Source organism: Netta rufina (assembly GCF_964035555.1).
Source record: "Netta rufina genome assembly, chromosome: 1".
Lineage (NCBI taxonomy): Eukaryota > Metazoa > Chordata > Aves > Anseriformes > Anatidae > Netta > Netta rufina.
The window spans coordinates 205861204-205881494 of NC_140123.1; the positions used below are offsets into that span (position 1 = coordinate 205861204).

General features: G+C 64.2%; 2 protein-coding genes across 2 annotated transcripts; one reads left to right on the top strand and one right to left on the bottom strand.

The window, feature by feature from the left end:
* Positions 1 to 2450: 2450 nt before the first annotated feature.
* ARF5 (ARF GTPase 5) lies at positions 2451 to 6903 on the bottom strand (the record flags this gene model as incomplete). Its single annotated transcript, XM_084285786.1, has 6 exons — positions 2451 to 2565; positions 2677 to 2802; positions 3689 to 3760; positions 3991 to 4100; positions 5449 to 5529; positions 6837 to 6903. The coding sequence occupies 6 exons, from the start codon at positions 6901 to 6903 to the stop codon at positions 2479 to 2481; spliced, it is 543 nt and encodes a 180-aa protein (XP_084141912.1). The 3' UTR covers positions 2451 to 2478.
* A 394-nt stretch (positions 6904 to 7297) lies between these two features.
* GCC1 (GRIP and coiled-coil domain containing 1) lies at positions 7298 to 13815 on the top strand. The gene is made up of 3 exons (XM_084288379.1): positions 7298 to 7333; positions 7872 to 8933; positions 9992 to 13815. The coding sequence occupies exons 2-3, from the start codon at positions 7887 to 7889 to the stop codon at positions 11297 to 11299; spliced, it is 2355 nt and encodes a 784-aa protein (XP_084144505.1). The 5' UTR covers positions 7298 to 7333; positions 7872 to 7886; the 3' UTR covers positions 11300 to 13815.
* Positions 13816 to 20291: the final 6476 nt, after the last annotated feature.

The window sequence follows — 20291 nt, forward strand, 5'->3', positions numbered from 1 at the left end:
GGGACACGTCTCAGCTCCAGCTTAGTGCTTGATGAACAGGAAAAAATGATTTTTGTAAGCAAAAATAAATGTTCAGCTGGGGGAGAGGTGGGGACAGGGATGGGGGAGACGTGGGGACGGGGATGGGAGTGACGTTGGGACAGGGATGTGAACTGCATTTTCACACCCAGGCCTCCAAAAACATTAAAAACCAAAACTGACTGAAATATGCATGACGTGAAAACAAACATTTAGCAGTTGCAGGTGGGGATTTTATGGTCCAGGCCTCAGGGTTGGCACTGCAGCTGCAGAACCCACCCGCAACGAGCCCCACAGGGGGCTGTGCGTGGTGCAGGACGCTGCCACCACTGGGATCCATCTGCCTGGGGTCAGAGCATGTTTGTAGGGGCTGGGTGCCCTCTGGGGCACCCAAAATGCTGCGGGGTGCTGGGAGCCAGCTGGGGGGAGCACCCTGCTTGCTCTCCTTCCCCCGGGGTCCTGGAGCTGATGGGGACCTCGGTGTGGCCACGGGGACGCATCCTGTCCCCTCCGGCCACCACGTCCCAGCACCTCCAGCCGCGCTGCTGGAGGAGAGGGGGCTCCGGAGGAGCCAGACACCCTCCTGCAAGGGGGGACGTGGGGACAGCAGCACCCAAAGGGACCGAGGCAGGGCGATGGAAAGGGCACGGAGGCTCCCAGGCTAGGAGGTGGCAGCGGCTGGGTGCCAAAGTGACACCCGCAGCCACCCCACTGCCACGGGAAGGCACCGCTCAGCTCAGCCTGAGGCTGCTGGCCAGGCCAGGCGGGAGGAGCTGCTGGTAAATGGGGCATTAAATTCATTAAATCACTCACAGGGTTGTTTTTTTTTTTTGTTTGTTTTTTTATTTCCCAGCTCTCTGAGAGCAGGCTGGCTGCGCCACGCCACTGGGAGAGGGGTAGCACAGGTTGAAGCCCCTCTCCCCTGTGCCACTGCTCCAGGGCGATGGGGACAGCGCTGTCCCCAGTGCCAGCGGGACCGTGCACGAGGCTGGGGGAAGCCCAGCACCAGGAGCTGATGGGCAGGGCTGAGCCAGCTGGGTCCTGGCTTCTCCTGACCCCTTCTTAGCCCCGTGGGGCAGGGTGGGTGCGAGCCGTGAGACCCTGCCAAGCTGCTGGAGATGCTGTGAGATGTGTTGTGCATGGCTGGATGCCTGCAGTGAAAGCTGGAATCGGGCTGCACGTGCAGGGCAGGACCAAGGCGTGGGGAACAGGCTGAGGAAAGGACCCCACCGTCTCGGGACAGCAGCACCGAGCCCTGGGAACCTGAGCGATGGGGACCCAGTGCAGAACAAACCTGAATAAATGGTGGCACACAGCTGTAAGCCAGCCTGCAACGGGAGCCCACGCTGCAAAAACCAAACACAAGGGGTAAAAACCTGGGGAATCTGGAGAGCCTGGGACTGCTGTGGGAGCCGGTGGTGCCGTGGGAACCCGCAGCCCCCAGCCCCAAGTGTGCTGCCCTATTGTCACCCCGCAGGGACAGCGTGTCCCCAAAGGGACCGGCAGCACATGGCTCGGCTCGGCACGGGGAGCACCTTTCTGCAAGGCACACGGATAGGACACACATCCATCCCCCTGGCAGGGGGACACGCACACCCCTACAGACGTGTGGCAGTGCTGCTGGCAGTCCCCAGGGTGCTCTGTGCCCGTCGTCCTTCCCCTGGCAGCGGGGACGCAGCAGCTGAGCGCACGCGGCTCCGCTTCTGCCATCAGGCTTTGTGCAGCCCCACTAATTGCAACCCAATTAGCAGCCCTGCAGCACATGCCCCGAGGTGACCCCGCGTGCCAGCAGGAGGGTTTCCCTCCCAGCACAGCCCCAGCAGCAGGGCTGGCCACGAGCAAACCACCAAACCTCTCCTGGTTTGGAGCACCCAGGCACCGGGGCGGCTATAGGATGGCTCAGGGGACAGCGGGACAGACCTGCAGAGCCTGGGCCCACCTCCTCTGTGTCCCAACACGGTGCAGGTGAGGTTGAATTGAAGCCCAAATCCCCTTGCCCCAAGATGCTCATTGAAGACACGCGTGGAGAGCGGGGCTCCAAGGTGTCCCCGGAGGCAGCAGGGACGCGCCGGGCACAGGGTACGAAGTGGTGGTGTTTAATTACTCCACGTACAACAGCACGTTACGCAGCCATACGCCCCCTCCCCGAGAGAACTATGCGGTTTGTGGAAGGACAAAAAGCAGGATCCCTCCTTTCCTGCAGCATCCATGCAGCCCGAGCCCCTCGCCCGGCCCCGCAGGCTCCCGGGGAGCCGCTCGCAGGCAGGGCACGGCCGGCACAGAGGCAGAGCTGCCTGAAGAGTCCTTGAGGCTCAAGTCCTGAACAGATAAACACACAGAGACGAGGCCACGCTGGGGGCAAAGGAAAAACACCCCCCAAAAAAAAGAAAATAAGTAAAGGAACCCAAAGAGAACAGCAGCTGGGAGACGTCCCCGGCCCGTCCGCGCCCCACGCTGCGGCTAGCGCTTGGAGAGCTCGTGCGACAGCCAGTCCAGCCCGTCGTAGAGGCCCGTGCCCTGGGTGGCACACGTCGCCTGCACGTACCACTGCAAAACAGAGGGAGAAGGAGAGGTGGCAGGCGGCCAGGCGGGGAAGGGGCTCCTGGCCGCACGCCCCGGGGTGGCCCCGAGGTCCCCCCGAGGTCCCCGCGCACTCACGGTCCTGCTGCGCAGCGCCTGCAGGCCCAGCTTGTCGGTCAGCTCGCTCACAGCCATGGCGTTGGGCATGTCCTGCTTGTTGGCAAACACCAGCAGCACGGCGTCCCGCAGCTCGTCCTCCTGCAGCTGCAGGGAGGTGGGGGCGGCTGAGCCAGGCACGGGGCCAGGAGGGCTCTGGATCCTCTGTCCCCCCCCCTCCCCGCGTGCCCCCATCGCTGCCCGTTGGGCTCGGGGACCGCCGAGCTTCCAGCCCTGCGTCCCTGCACCCTGTGGCCTCCACGGGATCCCTGCAGCGTGGAAAACCCCAGGGTTTCTGCAGCCTGGGGGCATCGGTGTCCCCGCAGGGGGGGCTCCCAAGCCCTGCGCCCACGTCGTGCCCGCACAGGACGGCCCCGCGGCACGGCCCCAGGTGACAGAGGGCACTGCTCTGCTCCCAAACGAGCAGCACTGCTGCAAACACGCTAGGTTTTCCCAACAAAAGCAGAGCAAAGATCTGCCTCAAACAGAACGGGGCTCTGCAGACGAGGGGGAGCAGCCGGGGGGCACCGGGCTGTCCTCACACCCCGCTCCCAGGCTGCTGCGTGCTCACTCTGCGCCCTCTTCCCACCCCAAGGATGCTCTGTGCCCAGAGAGACAAGGAGTGTGCGATCCCTGCCACCCTGACCAGCTTTTGGATGTCATCCCTGACAGCTGCCTGCCCTCCCCGTGCGCACCAGGCTTCACCGTGCCCCGCTCAGCGAGCCGGTGCTGGTGCTGCCGTGGCACGAGGGGTGCTGGACACGGGCTCCTGCACCACTGGTCCCAGTGCCTCAGCCAGCAGAGCCCTGGTTAATTATAATTATAACACAACCCAGCATCTCCTTGGCCATCTTCCCCTCTCCAAGTGGGAAAATGGTCCCTGTGCTTTGTCACCGCCATCGGACCCATCCCCAGGGAGCACGCCCTGAGCCGGCAGCAGCCCCGATTTGGGGAGAGCTCTCTTGGGGAGCAGCACCCCCCCAATGCCACTCACCATCTTCTGCAGCTCATCCGCAGACTCCTGCACCCTCTCCCGGTCGTTGCTGTCCACCACGAAGATGAGGCCCTGCAGGGGAGGCCGGGGGGCAGCGGGCAGCGGAGAGGACAGGGCCCCCCCACCCCCTGGCCACGCGGAGCACCGTGGGGGTCAGCACTGCCACATTTCCCCCATACCTGCTCCCCCCAGGGGTTTCTCCACCTCAGACCCTCCCTTCCCATGGGGAATGCCCCCGTGGGCCCATCCCGATGACCGGGACCGTGGGGTCCCCGTGCCGTGCCCACGGCCACGCCGCGTACCTGCGTGTTCTGGAAGTAGTGCCGCCACAGGGGCCGGATCTTATCCTGCCCGCCCACGTCCCAGACCGTGAAGCAGATGTTCTTGTACTCCACCGTCTCCACGTTGAACCCTGCAGAGGTTGGGTCGGGGGCATGGTGGGGAGGAGAGCAAGGGGGCACGGCCACGCGCCCCCCAGGGAGCATCTCCACCCACAGCCAGTGCTGGTGCTGCGGGCTGGCTGGCTCCAAGAGGCACCCACAAAGCCCTCAGCCGAGCACCCCCGTCCCCTAAAGCACCCCCCAGCATGCTCACCTGGGCCCTGCTGGCTGCCCAGCACCAGCAACACGCGATTGTCCCAGCCGTTTCCCAAAAGCATCCCCTGGAGAACCCGTGTGGCACGGCGCAGCGCGGCGCAGCGGGTGCTCACCCCCCCAAACCACGGCCAGCGGGGGCTGGGGGCACCCCAGGAGCCCGAGCCGTCAGCCCAGCACCACGTCCAGGTGGGTTTTGAAGACCCCCACGGGGGAGACCCCACGGGGGAGACCCCACAACCTCCCTGCGGCAGGGCTCCGTCCCCCACCCGGCACAGGAGTGGTCAGCGGGAGCCTCCCGGCCCCAGTTTGTGCCCAGTGCTCCTGGTCCTGGCGCTGGGCTCCCCCCAAAAAAGGGATCCCTACACACCGATGAGATGCCCCCGAGCCACCCCAGCTCTCCTCCCGTGGGAGATGTCCCAGCCCCTCAGCGCCGTGACCCCTCCCTGGGCTCATTCCCCTTTCCCCTTGTCCTGGGGGGCCCAGCAGCAGAGCCAGCACCCAGAGGTGTCTCAGCGGGGCCGGGCAGAGGGCAGGGGCACCTCTCCAGACCCGCTGCCCAGGGGTGCTGCTCTTCCCCCGTGTGCCTCCCCCTTGCCCCCCACACCCCCAGGGTCTCCGTGGAGCTGCTCTCCAGCAGGACCTGGTGCCTGGGGTCGCTCCTCCCCAGGGGCAGGACTTGGCACTGTCCTCGTTGAGCTTCTGGGGTTTCCCCTGCCCTATTCTCCCTGCCCAGCTCCCCCAAAGGGCAGCGTGACCCTCTGGTGAGTTCTCCCAGCTCCACACCACCAGCAGGATCACCATGGGTGCTCCCTGCCCCATTACCCCGACCACCACCATAGGACACCCCATCGGGGCACCCCACGGCACCAGCCCCAGCCTCCCGGCCCCAATGGCTCAGACAGGTCCCGATGCTCTCCACCAGCCTGGACGGGCAGGGACGGGCCACTGGGATCCCCGTACTGGTGGCCACTGGTGGTATATTGGGGTGAGAGCCAAGATCCCACCCGCACAGCCTGTGGGGGATACTGGGAGGGCAGTGGTGGAGCACTGGGGTGGCCGGGGGCACGTCCTGCTCCTCGCCACCCTGGGGACACGGGGTGACGGTGCCTGGGGACACGGGGTGATGGTGCCTGGGGACACGGGGTGACGGTGCCGGGTGCTCACCGATGGTGGGGATGGTGGTGACGATCTCGCCCAGTTTCAGCTTGTAGAGGATGGTGGTCTTACCGGCAGCGTCCAGCCCCACTGCAACGGAGAGGAGGCATCACCGGCACCGGCACCACTCCGTGCCCCATCCACATCCCCATCCCATCCCCATCCCATCCCCATCCCACCCCATTCCCATCCTGTCCCTATCCCATTGCCAACCCCATCCCATCCTGCCCCATCCCAATCCCAATCCCATCCCATCCCCATCCTTGTCCCCATCCCATCCCCATCCCACCCTGTCCCCCTCCCAATCCCAATACCACCCCATTCCCATCCCATCCCTACCCTGTTGCCATTCCCATCCCACCCTGTCCCCATCCCAATCCCAATCCCACCCCATCCCCATCCTTGTCCCCATCCCATCCCCATCCTGTCCCTATCCCGTTGCCATCCCCATCCCATCCCTGTCTCCATCCCAATCCCACCTCATCTCATCCCTGTCCCATTGCCCTCCCAATCCAAATCCCAATCCCAATCCCACCCCATCCCCATCCCATCCCTGTCTCCATCCCAATCCCAATCCCATCCCCATCCTTGTCCCCATCCCATCCCTGTCTCCATCCCAATCCCAATCCCATCCCCATCCTTGTCCCCATCCCATCCCTGTCTCCATCCCAATCCCAATCCCATCCCCATCCTTGTCCCCATCCCATCCCTGTCTCCATCCCAATCCCAATCCCATCCCCATCCTTGTCCCCATCCCATCCCTGTCTCCATCCCATCCCTGTCTCCATCCCAATCCCACCTCATCTCATCCCTGTCCCATTGCCCTCCCAATCCAAATCCCAATCCCAATCCCACCCCATCCCCATCCCATCCCTGTCTCCATCCCAATCCCAATCCCATCCCCATCCTTGTCCCCATCCCATCCCTGTCTCCATCCCAATCCCAATCCCATCCCCATCCTTGTCCCCATCCCATCCCTGTCTCCATCCCAATCCCAATCCCATCCCCATCCTTGTCCCCATCCCATCCCTGTCTCCATCCTACCCTGTCCCCATCCCAATCCCAACCCCAGTCCCACCCCATCCCCACCCTTGTCCCCATCCCATCCCCATCCCATCCCTGTCTCCATCCCAATCCCAATCCCACCTCATCTCATCCCTATCCCATTGCCATCCCAATCCAAATCCCAATCCCAATCCCACCCCATCCCCATCCCCATCCTATCCCTGCCTCCATCCCAATCCCACCCCATCCTCATCCTTGTCCCCATCCCATCCCCATCCCTATCCCCATCCCCATCCCATCCCTGTCCCCACCCCAACCCCAATCCCACCCCATCCCCATCCCCATCCCAATCCCACCCCCTCCCCGCCCCCGCGGCCGCTCCGGGCGCTGACCCATGAGGATGCGCATCTGCTTCTTGCCGAAGATGCGGGAGAAGATGGCGGACACCGTCAGCCCCATGGCGGCGGCGGGGCCGGGCCGGGCCGGGCCGGGTGGGGGCGGCCGCGCTGCGACCCCGCTGCCGGAGCTGCGCCGCGCCCCAGGCCCCGCCCCCGCGCTCCAAGCCCCGCCCCCCTCCTCGCAGACCACACCCACTCACACCAGGCCCCGCCCACTCCCTACCCCTCCGCCTACTGCGCCCGTAGCGTTGCGCCCCGCCCCCTTAACCCAGACCGCGCCCCTTTCGCGATTAGCCCCGCCCATATTATTTTAGCCCCGCCTCCCCGTGCCGGCCGCTGCCGACTCCGTCCCGCACGGCTCCAGCAGCGCATGCGCAGCGTGCAGCCCGGCCCGGCCGTCCAGCCGTGCGCATGCGCGGTGAGCGCCGGTGGTGGGAGGGGGGGAGTCCTGCGCATGCGCTGTGGGCGGCGGCCCCGCGGCCCGGTGTGAGGTGAGGCCGGGGGGGCGCTGAGGGGCTGGGGGGGACCGGGGGGTCCGGGGGGGCCTCACGGGGGGCCGGGCGCTGAGCTCTGCCCCCGGGGGGCAGCGGAGGGGCCCGAGGGGGCGGCGTGGAGCTGGACCGGGAGGGTTCCGGGGGGTGTGAGGGGGTTGGGGAGGGGGCACCGGGCCTGTCAAGGGGGGCCCTGAGGGAAGGGCCTGGGCTTGGGGGGGGTTTGGGGGGGTCTCTGGGGCCCTAGGGGCTGGGGGCAGGGAGCCCCGAGGGCCCCTTCCAGACTGGGACGTTCCGGGAGCCCGGCTCAGGAGCCTGAGGAGCCGGGGCTGTGGCAGGGCTGCACTGAGCTCCCTCCCCCCGGCAGGGCTCCGGCACCCGCAGCCCCTTCGGGCCCTTTGCAGGGGGTTTAAAAATGCCCTGCAGGCGCTCGCTGTGCTGCTCTGGGGGGTGTGGGCACCGTGGTCCCAATCGGCCGCGTGCTGCTGGCCACAAAAGTGCTGTTTGTTCAGTCTTTGTGCTGTGTTTTTCCTTCCAGGTCGCGTGAAGAGTCATGGAGAAGTTTGGCATGAATTTCGGGGGCGGCCCGAGTAAGAAGGATCTTCTGGAGACCATCGAGTCGCAGAAGAAGCAGCTCCTTAATTACCAGGCGCGGCTGAAGGATGTCGTGATCGCCTACAAGAGCCTGATCAATGAGAAGGAAGCCTTGGAAGCCAGCTTGAAGGTGTTGTCCGCGTCTCACGAGGCAGATGTCGGCTTGAGCAGCGCTCAGCCCGCGTCCGTGGCTAGCTCCAGCTCTTCCTTTGCCGATTCTGCCGATGACAAGAGCTCGGTTCACAGCGAGGACAGCGTGGGGACAGCTACCAGCGCAGACACAGCCACCAGTTTGGCCAGTACCAAGGGCGAGCAAGGGGCTGAGGATGAGAAGCCCGCAGCGGCAGCCTCCTCCCTTAAATCAGAGGAGACAAACGGTTCGGAGAGCGGCGTCAGCACGAGCAGCGGGGATGTTCCCTCTGCTGCTGCCGAGGCTGACAAAAGAGTGCTCCAGCTGAAGACCCAGCTGGCCACCCTGACCAGCGCGCTGTCAACGGTCACGCAGGAGAAGTCCCGCATGGAAGCCTCGTACCAAGCGGACAAGAAGAAGATGAAGCAGGACCTGGATGACGCCATGAAGAAGGCGGAGGACGAGACCGACAAGCTGGAGACGGAGCTGAGGTCCGTCCAGGAGCAGCTGGCCGAGACCAAAGCCCGTCTGATCACGCAGCAGCACGACCGGGCCCAGGAGCAGAGCGACCACGCCGTCATGCTGCGGGAGCTGCAGAAGCTGCTGCAGAGCGAGCGGGCGCTGCGCCAGGACGCGGAGCTGAAGCTGGAGGAGACGAGGGAGGCGCTGGCCGGGAGGGTGAGCATGGCCGACCGAGCGGAGGGCTACGAGCTGCAGATCAGGCAGCTGAGCCAGGAGGTGGAAGACCTGAAGAGAGAGCTGCAGGCCGTGCAGGAGGAGAGGAAGAAGCCGGACCCGCGGGTGCAGGATCTGCAGGAGGAGATGGCCAGCCTGAAGAACCACTTCCAGTCCCAGCTGCTGCAGGAGATGCGGAAGGTAATTCCTGCTGCCCCTGTGGGCAGCACCGGGAGCAGGCTCTGAGGCTGGAAAAGCTCACATTCTCCTCCCCTGCCTTGTCCTGCAAAGTCCAGGAGGTTGGCAGCAGGGGAATGTCGCTGCTGTGTTTGCAGGATGAGGTTCCGTGAGGAAAATGAAAGGTGTTGGTGACTCGGTGCGTGAGTCAGGTGGTGGCTGCTGGGTCTGGTTACACAGTGACTGTCCTCAGCAGCCTCGTTCAGCTCTGGTGTGGCCAAGCTGGGAGGAGAGAGACCTTTGCTCTGGCCTGCCGTGACAATGAGCACGGTCTTGTCTCTGTAAAGTACTTCAGTGCAGTGCAAGGCACCCTTAAAATAGCTCACAGAGGGAAATAACTGCTCAGTAACCCTCCCTAAATCAGGAGGATTAGGGAGAGAGCCAAGGGAATCGGCTTTCCCCTCGTTTATGGTGCTGATGAGGGATTTCGGTGGGCTTCACAGCTTCTCTGACAAAGCCTGTCGGACCGCAGGGGTGCGGACGGGGCCGTGTGGAAGGAGCTGTGCAGCTGGTGGATCTGCACGGGTGGGACCAGCACGGAGAGGTTTGGCCCAGGGGCTCCCCAGACCTGCACTGCTGAAGGCCCAGGGCTTTGGTGGAGTTTGGAGAGCTGAAGGGAAAGGAAAAAAGGCAAAGACAGGGAGCGCTGTGTTTGGAACCGAGCAGTGAGGTGCATTAAAGCTTTAGGGCACGGGCACATTTCAAAAAACCCTGCAGCAGCTTGCGGCACGAGCCTGCTGCTTCCCACCCCCCGCACACCTACAGCAGCGCAGCTAATGCTGCTAACAGCCGTTCTGCAGAGCAGGGAACAGAACCAAGTGTATTTTATCATTTTATTTTGTCCTTCAATCTCCGTTTTAAAGGCGGGCACGGCAGGGTGGGGGGTCACATAGGGAGTTAGGGCACGGGATGGCCCCACGCCTGCTTGGAGGTCAGCAGGGCAGAACCGAGGCCGTGTATGGCTGCAGCCCTCGTCCTAGAGCTCCGAGATAACTTCCCCTGCCCTGTCTCTTTGCTCCCAGACAGCACAGGCCGAGGAGCAGCTCCGGCAGCACGCCCAGATGGAGGAGCAGCGAGTGGCCGACCTGGAGGGGCAGGTGTCCGAGGTGTCGGGACTGCTCGGCACCTACGAGAAGGCCAAGCAGAAGGACCAGCTGGTCATTCAGAAGCTGAAGGACCGCATCGTGCAGCTGGACCAGGAGAACAAAACCCTGGCCATCGCGGCTTCCAGCCGCTCCCCGGTGGACGTCAGCGTAGAGGAAGCCAACCTGGATGTGAACGTCCTCAAGGACAAGATGGAGAAGCTGAAGAAGCTCCTGCAGGCGGCGGCGAAGAGGAGCCAGCCCGCCCTGGACATCGAGAAGCTGTGCGAGCTGGAGCCGCCGAAGGGCACCGAGGCTGCGGACGGCGAGAAGGCCACCGCCCTGTACTACCAGCAGGAGCTGAAGCAGCTGAAGGAGGAGTTTGAAAGGTACAAGATGAGGGCGCAGGTGGTTCTCAAGAACAAGTCCGTCAAAGACGTCAATCTGGCTAAAGAACTGGAGGAAGCTCAAGAGCAGCTGGCGGACCTGAAGGAGAAGTACGTCGTGCTTCAGCTGTCCGCGGAGGAGACGGAGAAGCAGCACCAGCTGGACGTGGAGGCCAGGAGGCAGGAGTTGTCCCACCTGCAGCAGCTTCACAGGCAGGAACTGGAGCGCTGCCAGCTGGACTACAGGGAACGGGCGCTGAAGCTGGAGGAGGAGATGCACAAGCAGCGGGACCGGGCGCTGGCGGTGCTGGCGGAAAAGGACCAAGAGCTGGAGCAGCTGAGAGCCATCGTGCTGCCTTACGCCGGGCTTCAGGGCTCCAAATCCTACGGGGCGCCGGGCGCTGACGTTGCCGGTGCTGATTCACCAGCTGAGGATTCCTCTGAGGTCCTCCCCCAGGCTCTGCACCTCTCTGCCACCAGCGAGCCCACCTTCTTCTTGTACGCGGAGCAGCTGGCTCGCAAGGAGGTGGAAATCGCAGCGCTGAGGAAGCAGAAGCACAAGCTGGAGATGGAAGTGCACCAGCTGCAGGAGAAAGTCCTGGCTGAGGAGGAGAAGCACCGGGAAGAGGTGTCGGCGCTTCAGAACGAGATCCAGAAGAACTTCAGAGACAAGAGCAGGGAGGGGGCCAACCTGGAGTACCTCAAGAACATCGTCTACAGGTTTCTGACGCTGCCGGACTCCCTCGGGCGCCAGCAGACTCTAACTGCCATACTGACCATTCTGCATTTCAGCCCAGAAGAGAAGCAAACGATCAGGAAACAGTCGGCGTACAGCAGCTGGTGGCCCTCTGGGAAGAGATGAGGTGGTCGGTGCTACCCCCACCAGCTCTTGCCCAGTAACACGCTTCTGATTCCCAGTTAGGACTGGGGGCAGCCTCTCCCCAGCTGTGCGAAGGAGCAGGGAGCTTCCAGCAAAGACCTGTGCTTAGCTGGTGCTGTTAGCACTGGTTTACACGAATTGTGCCAACTGCTCTGGTGGGATCACAGTGCTCTCTGCTGTGAGGATTTGCTCTGAGTTAGAATTTGACTAAAAAAAAAAAAAAAGATACGGATGCTTTTATTTTTTTAACAAAAAAAATCTCTACTTGTCAGGCGTAGGGTGAGGAGCTCTGTTAGGGTGGAACTCGCTTGGGTCTTGAAATGCTGTGCAGGCTCGTGACTCAAATTTAAAAAGGGAAAAAAAAAAAAAAGCACTTAACGTGGTGTTAAAAATCAAGGAAGCCAAGCTGAAAGCCTGCAGGAAGGATGAGTCTTAATTACCAGCAGCATCCAAACGCAGCAAATCTTGAGCAATTTCTCAAAACGTCTCACGACCTAGCACCAAATCTGTACCAGTGGCTGCAGCAGCCCCTCGTAGCGCTGGGGACCACCAGAGGACACTGCATTAAGCTGTTCTCTCGTTTCTGACCAGGAATCCTCTCTGTGCTGGTAGCTGTGTTTCCCAGCAGGATTTTCTAAGGACGCCTCATGACTGTGGGGGGCACACGGTGCCAGCAGAAGGTGCTGTGCCGGGGCTGTTGGAGCTGAGAGCTCAGCCTGCTGACCCTGCCGGGGATGGGAACCAAGCAAGAGGCCAAAACAGGCAACGAGAAACCTTCAGCAGCCTCCTTTGAACCCGTGGGAGTTTCACTGAGCTGCTGGGGCTCCGCGGTTCTGTTTGGGGGCGAGGCGTCGCTCCTGCTGCGATGGGAGAAGCCCGAGGAAGCGAGGGGCAGAAGGTGGCAGCTCTGGGAGCGGTGAGGCTGTGCTTTGCTGCCTGGCCCTGGAGGTTCTTGCTTAACTTCCCCGTGAACTGCTGAGCTTGCCAGGAAGGAAGCCGAAGCGTTTTGAAACACCTCAGGTCCTGGTATGCCGCTGTAAGGCCGGGGCTGGTGTTCCTGCTCTTTGCAGCTCTGCTCGGGAGCTGCTGGCTCCTGGCTGCTCAGACCCAAGCTGCGAGCCCTGGGTCGGTGGGGGGGTGTCTGCTGTGTGCCTTTTACAGCTGGCTGCAAAGGCCCTTTGGAGGGGGGGGTCACATCAGCCCCTCTGCCCTCCCTGCTGGGCTGGTTGGGAGCAGAGGGAGCAGCCGCCCTCCTCCAGGGGCAGGCTCTGTTCCCGGGGCTCTGCCCACCCCGTGGGGGGCTCGATGGATCCCTTGGGTGCTGCATCCACTAGAGGGCACCCCCCGGTCACCCAGGGCCCTGGGATGGGGATGGGGCCCCAAAAAGCCAGACAAAAACCAAGTCCGGGTGACATTTCGGCTGGAGCTGTGTCCCAGGGGGCCACAACCTCTGCCTGCAGCTCGCGTGGGGCTTTGTGGAGGGGATCGCTGTGCAAAGCACCGCTGCTGCAGCGAGCTGCTCCTGGGGCACAGCGCCTGGGCTTCGTGTCAGGGAGGTGAAGCAGGGCCAGGAGGGCAAAACGAGGGTGCCAGGTACCGTGCTGGCAGTGCCGCCTGCTGGCACCAAGTCACCACCTCCAAGAGGTTGGAGGAGCTGTGCTGGGTGGGAGGAGCCCCTCGGGAAGTGTTTGTGCTGGAGTTTAATCGGTCAGAGCTGGGCAGGGACGTTCTGCTTTCAGAAAGAGACGTGGGGGGCCTGGGAGCAGGGCTCTGGATGGGCTCTCGCTGCAGCTCCTGGAGCTGCCTCTCCTGCGGGGGCAAAATCACGCTGGAGGCTTGTTGGGGTGCACTTGCTTTGTTTTAATGAAAGCCTGGGTGCTGAAGCACAACTTCCCTGTCTTGGAGCATAGGGGATGTTTGTAATCACGGGCACCAAGCCTTGTTTAACAGTCCCCAGCCCGCTGGGAGCTGTAGCAGCTCGCCAGGGCAGAGCCCTTTTTCCTTTCAGAGCCGTGCCAGCAGTCCTCATCTCAGTAGCCAAATTCCTGGAGCCCTCTCCACAGCTCCTGCCTCGCTGCTGGCGAGGAGCAGAGCTCCGCGGGCACCTCTCTGCCAACAACCCCCGGTGCTAATTTCTCCTCTAAAATTCCTCAGGGAAAACTGCCCCAGGCAGAATCCGCAGCTGACCAAGGAGGTCTTGGAAGGGGGCACCCAAGCCAAGCAGGGAACAGCTCCTGCTGCAGGAAGGTGCCTCCGTGCCGGGGCCGGGCTGAGGCTGCATCCACGTGCTGCTCCGGTGGAGACGGTGGGGTCGAAATCGGAGAGCTTGCTCCAGGGGTCTCAGGCTTTGAAGCAGTCGTTGGCCCTGCTGAGAGATGTCCCTTCTCCGGTCCCCGTTTGGTGAGCTGGAAGCAGGAGGTGCCTGTGGGGCTCTGTTCCCCCGTAGCCCCTCTCCTTCCCTCACACCTTCCCGCACATCCTTCCCTCTTTCCTCTCCGTTCAGCCAATGCCCTCCCAAATAAACCTGAAATCTCTATATTTGAAGCAGGACTTGGCGTGCTGTTTGGTGAGCTGGGTGGGGGCGCACACCTCGCGGCACCGCAGCCTCCCTGTCAGCACCGGGCACCGCGGGGCTCGGCCGGGGCTGCTGAGGTGGCACCAAGGTGCTGGGTGCACCCACAGGGTCTTGCACACGCTTCTTTCCTGCTTCTTTCCTGCGCCTCCAGTCCCATCTCAGGCTGTGCATGGACACGGAGGAGTTCGCTCTGTGCACCCCGTACCTGAACATCCCTTGTCACAGGGGGAAGTGGCTGCAATCACCACTCCCGATGCGGTGGCCGCCCGCAGGGAGCCTGTCGCGTTTTGCTCGTCCCTCCCCACCTCCAGCAGCCTTTTTGCTGCGCTCAGCAGCGCCCGTCCTGCTCGTGGGGGCTTCCCCTGCCAGAGCTTCCTGCTTTGAGCTGCAGCATCCTGCAGCAAGTGGCTGCGCTGAGCCTGCCCGGCTCCCTGTCCCCACTCACCCCCGGTGCTTGCGGAGCAAAGGGGCTCACTTCCAGGGCCCGCTGGCACCATCGGGCCGGGCAGCCAGGCTGTGGGCTCACCTTGCACAGGGATGCCGTGCCTCAGTTTCCCCTTCTCCAGAAGCCATCCTGTGCCTGTAGCAGCAGCTGCGGGGATGCCCACACGGCCTTGTTCGCAGCAGGCCGAGCTGCGGGGATGTGCAGGGACAGAACGGGGCCGCGCTCACGCCTGCGCCCGCGGGAGCTGCTTCTCCTGCTCTGTTCATGCCCCAGGTGCGCGAGGGGAGGCGCGAAGGCTCTGCCGCACGCCCGCCCGGGCTCCACGAGGGGCCGGTCCCCTCCCTGCTCGCAGGGCTTGCACGCAGCAGCCTGCACGGCGCCGGGGAAGTGCCCGGCTGGGCAGGTTCCTCCGGCCGCGCCGCGCAGCCAGAGCCGCGGCCAGGTCCCACAGCCGGGCGCAGGAGCGAGCCCAGGCGGCTGCGGGAGAGGCTCTGCTGCCAGCGCCACCCCCCCGGCTCCCAGCCTGTCCCCAGGCTGTGCCCGGTGGCAGAGAGGAGACTGGAGGACCTGGCTCGGAGCTGCCCGGCCATGGCCAACGAAGAGGAGCATCCGTCAGCGCTCTCAGACAAGCAGGTAAAGGCGTGCGGAAAGCTGCTGCCAAGCGCTGCAGCCCCTGCTCAGGCCTCGACACCTCCCTGCCTGGTGCTTTTCCTCACACCAAAGATCTTGGGGGGGTTGGAGATGCATTGTGGGGCGCTGCAAAGGGTGATGGCAGCTCGGGCTCCCCTGCAGCAAGGGGGCCAAGCCCGTGCAGCCGAGGCCGGGCAGGTTGGCGCTCGCTGGAGCCAGCGTTTCCCGGAGCTGCCGCTCGGCTCCTTGCCGTGACTCAGCCGTCGTCCTGCCGGTTCCTCCGCGGCAGCCCCACACCACGCAGCCTGGGAGCTGCTCTCAGCAGCACAGCCCCGAGCGGGACGCGGCTCCGCGGCGCTCCCCAGCCCTGGGCAAGGGAAAGCGGGCGCCGCCGCGTCGCGCTCCGCCGGCTGCGGGGTTTGTCCCTTGTGGGGCTGGCGGGGCACCAGCCACGGGCCGGCAATGACCGAGGGGCTCCAGCCCCGGGCATGGCCATGAACCATGGTGTGGGGAAGGTGCTGGTTTTGCCTCGCTCCTGGCTGCTCCCCAGTGGTGATGGTACCAGGTGGGGATGCCCGTGGGAGCGGGTCCGGCTGTGCCTGGGGCTCTGCGTCCTGCGCCTGGCCCTGTGTTCCTCTCTCTCTGTCCTCTCGCAGGTCTTTGTGCTGACGTGCATCTACCTGCCGGCCCTGCTGCTCAGGTGGGTGCTGACCCCCCCAGCCCCTGTGGACATCACTGGGGGGGGCAGCATGCAGTGGCCCTGGCCTCACACAACCTGCACATGGTCCCTTAGGGTGGGTTTGGGGGATGGCACCATGCTCAGGCACCTGCAGCTGCCTCGACCCCTGCACAAAAAGCTTCTGGCAATGGGGGGGGTGGGCAGGGGGTGCAGCCTGAGCTCCTCCTGTCCTGGGTGTCACGGCTGGGACTCGCGGAGCTCTCCCACACGTGGCTGCTCCGTGGGGACGTTCACCACCAGCCCCGTCTCTTCCAGCCTCGTGGGCAGTGCCTCAGTCCTCGCTGTCACCTCCCGGCGCAGGCGGTGCTGCCACATCCAGGTGTGTGCTGCGGGCCCGGGGATGCGTTTTGGCCCCCTCTAAGCCAAAGCAGAGCTGGGACAGCACCGCTGCTGCTGGGCTTCAGGCACAGCAGGGCTGGAAGGGGCAGGGATGCAGGACACCAGCAGCAGGCAGGAGCTGCTCCCAGCTCTGCTCAACACAGCCCCGGGAGGGACGTGGCTGCAGCCGCTCTTCACAGCCCAGGGAGAGGCTGTGGCTGGCCAGGGCGGCGCTGCCAGCCAGATCTAACGCCGTGTCCTGGCTCCCAGCTTCGCCCCCTGTTCCTGCTGGCCCTGGCAGATTTCCTGGCTGCCGCCGTGCTGCTGAGCACAGCCACCATCCAGCTGCTGCCAGCCCCGCTCTTCATCCCGGCGTACGCTGCCTGCCCCTACGGACTGATGCTGGCCACGGTGAGTGGGGCACCTCGCACCATGACCGGGGCTAACGGGACCTGTGCACCTCCTCCTGTACTGCTGGGAACAGAACAAGATTCCTCTGTGGGCTGGAGCATCCCTGGGGAAGTCCCGTGCGGGGAGGCATTGCTCCTACCAAGAGCTGTCTCCTCTTCCCCTTTGTCAGTCCTGAGCCACCACGACAGCTTCCTTGGGGAAGCACGGCCGGCAGCCCCGGGGAGATCAGCGCTGCAGCCCCTCCACTTCCCTCTCATCGTCCCCATGCCCTTCCTCCAGCCTGGGGTGGCAAACCCGGCACAGCCGTGCCTCGTGGGTACACACGGGGACAGGACCAGGAGGGGCTCAGCACCCTGGGGGCAGCTCTGCTCCTCGTGTGGGGACGGGGCATCGCCACGCAGAGCAAGAGGAGGGATGGGGGCCGGTGCTTTCGGGGCTCTGGGCTCAGCAGGAGCCTGTTTTCCTCTCTCAGACCTTCTATGCAGTCTCATTCCTGATGGTTGTGGTCTATGCGTACGAAGCCTACCGCGCCATCCACGGCTGGAGAGCGTGGCACGTGGCAGCTCTGCAGGTCAGTGTCCCCCAGATGTGGCACAGCCGGGCTGCGCCCTCCCTGTACACGGCTTCTCTGGCCCCACGATGTCCTGGGAAGCAGCCACGGGCAGCCCCATTCCCTGGGGCATCGCTGGCATCCCCCGCACCCTGCGGTCCTGCCCGGTCCCAGCAGAGCAGCGCTGGAGCCTCGAGCTGCTGTGGGTCCAGCAGGGCCGGGTCACGGCAGTTTCCTCCTTGCAGGAGAGGAGTGGGTGCCTGGAGAGCGCGTGGCGGGGTCTGCCCTACATCCTGGCCTGGTAGGTGCCAGCCACCGGCCCCATCCCTGTGGCACTGATCCTGCTCTGGGTGCCCAGCACGCCTTCACCTCCGCCTCTCCCTGCCAAGGCTGCTGCCGGCGCTGACGCTGCTGGGACAGCTGATTGCCCGCGGCACCTCCCTGACTGACATCGCTCCCAAACCCATCCAGCCCGGCGTGCCGTCCAACCGCTCCAACGAGACCTACAGCCTGTACTGCTCCAGGTGCAGCACCAGCCTCGCCGCCCGGCCCCGAGAAGGGGCCAGGAGCAGGCACCACGCAGGCACCACGTGCTTTCCCAGCCGGGTTGGGTGGGAAGGCTCCCCACAGGGCAAACCTCAGGGTGGTGAAGGGTTTGGGGGTGGGAGACGGAATCAGAAAGTGCCACGGGGACGGGGCTGTGGCATCGGGGGCCCACCACCCGCACCCTCTGCCGTTTCAGCTGCCTGCTCCTCATTCGCCGTTCCCAGGATATCTGCTACCAGGTGAGCGCTGCTGGTCCCATCCCTTCCCCACCTGCAAGGGGGGCTGGAAGGGTGGCTGGGAAGGCAGCGGGTTCATGGTACATGGGAAAATGCTGGAGGAGGGTTGGGGACAGAGCTGTCCCCACCAGAGCAGAGGCACAGCTCCCAGCTCCAGCACTGCCCCTGTGCCGAGGGCTTGCAGCACGTGGGGCTGCCCCACGGCCCCACTGTTTTCCCGTTGCCTCTCAGTACGTAGGTAGGAAGGACGTGGGCCTGGAGGGGAAAATCATCTTCTTCCTGTACCTGCTGCTGGTGCTCAGCTGCTGCACGGTGAGCCGCGGGGCGAGCACGGGGCCCCTGCATCCAGCACACCCCGGCTGACGCCACTGCCCCGCGCCCAGCTCCTGTACCGCAGGGTGAAGCTCTGGAGCCGCAGGAACGCCGCCGCTCCCCTGCTGGCCCTGGAGAAGGACGGCTTCGCAGGCAGGAGCATCCGCAGCGTCAGCAGAGTCTCGCACTACTTCCAGCTGGTTTTCCTGCTCTGCTGGGCGCCAGGCAAGTCAAGGGGGGGTCAGGCAGCCCCCCAGAACTGGCAGGCAAAAGCCACCGCAGCGCCTGCTCCAGCCCTGCTGGTCCCGGGCTGAGGCAGCGCCCAGGGCCAAGAGAAGAGGCTGGGACTGAATGCGAGCACACAGCTCGAGGGTGTCCACAAGGGTCCGTGGCTGGATAAACCCCACAAACCCCACAAGAGGACCCCCCACACAGCATTAAGGCAGCCAGGAGGCTGACGTAGCCCCCCCCGGCCTTTCAGGCAGTGTTTCTGAGCTGGAGGCTGGATGGCGTTTCTTGGTCCTGTTTTTATAAATGCCTCATCCCTTTCTGGGCCTGTTTCTCCTTCCAGTCTTACAGAACCCTGAGGCAATGGGGCTGGGGTAGCGTGCTGGGAAGGACTTTGTTTTACACGTAGGAGCTTGTCCTGCACAGAGCCCTGTGCCATGGGCAACAGGCGGTGCTAAAGGACGAGCATTGCCACTTGGCACGGGAAGCTCATGATGAGGAGGGGACCAAAAACCATCTTTTTTTTTCCCACCTGCAGCCTTCCTCCTCACCATCCTCTCCTTCACCAGCGTCAAACCTGCCTCGGTCTTTGTCCTCTATGTTGCTACAGTAAGTAGAGCCCTTCCCTGGGCTGTGCACTGGGACTTTTGGCCCTGTTGGTGGTGTAAGCGGAGGGGATGCGGGGTCCCAGTGGGGTGGCACAGCCACAAGCTGCCGCAGGGAGCTGGGAGAGGGGCTGCAGTGATGCGCCCCCAGGGCAGGGCGAGCTCCATGGGTGCTGCCACCCCCCTGGTGCCACCAGGATGGACACAAGGCAAAAGCCCCAGCTCACTGGTGGCTGCCCAAGGCCCAGCTCAGCTTTTTGGGCACCTCAGCCACACAAGGAAGCGCCGTGGCCATGGGGCTGCCTCTGGTCTCCCCATGTTTTGCTGGGCGATGTCTGGGTCCTCAGCTCCTGCCGGGTGCTTTGGTTCATGTGGCCTCACCATGAGGAAGGCCACCTCCTCCCACCACATCGCCCTGCGTGCTGCTGAGCCCCGTTCCCCTCTGTCCTCTCCTCCCTCGCAGGCCCTGACCACGTCCCTGCAGGGCTTCCTGCACAGCCTGGCCTACGGGTGGCTGAGACGAAATTTCCGCCGGGAGGCAGTGGGCCCGCGGCCCTCCCTGCAGCACCCCCGGGGCCTCCAGGGCTTCTACGACGAGTCCCTGGGGGCTCTCCCCTAGGCTGCCACCCCCGGTCCCGCTGCGCCGAAGCCTCAGCCCGATTTGCACATCCCCAGCAGCTCCCCGCAGCGGGGCAGGATCTCGTGGACCCCTCCGTGCCTGGAGATGTTTGTGCAGCGAGCCACTGGCACGGGACAGGGTCCCCTGGGCAGGTTTCCGACCACGGTGGTGGCAGTGACGCTGCTGTGGTGGGACATCTGCCCAGAGACCCTGCCGGAGGCGGCTGCAGCGTGCAGACATCGAACCCAGGCGCTGCACGAGAGCACGACCGCGGCTTCCTTCCTTCAGACACAAACCCCCAGGCACGGCACTGCGCCGGGGCCGCGGCTCCGCAGCCATTTCCTCCGCCTGCGCTGCTGCTGCCCCCGTCCCAAGGCAGCACCGAGCTGCTCCTGGCACTCACAGCCCACTGCAGAGCCAAATGCTCCGAGCAGCAAGGGCTCAGCCCCACGGCTCAGCCCCACGGCACAGCACAGAAGCTCCAGCAGTTTGCTATGGGGGGCTCGTGGGGAGAGGAAGCACCCCGGTGCTGGGGGAAGGCTGGCAGCGTGCGGGTGATTTGGCAGCCCCCAGCCCTGCCACCAACAGCGACTAAACCGAGGAAGGTGGCGGGGCTTTCTTCTGTCTGTTCTCTTTGGGCTTGTCTCGGTGTTGCTCTTCCTGCCAGCAAGAAATCCCAAGTCCTCTGCAGGGCTCGAGAGAGGGTGCTTGTAAATAAACGTGTTACAGCTGAGGTGCTGCTGGGCTCTGCTGCTGCTAG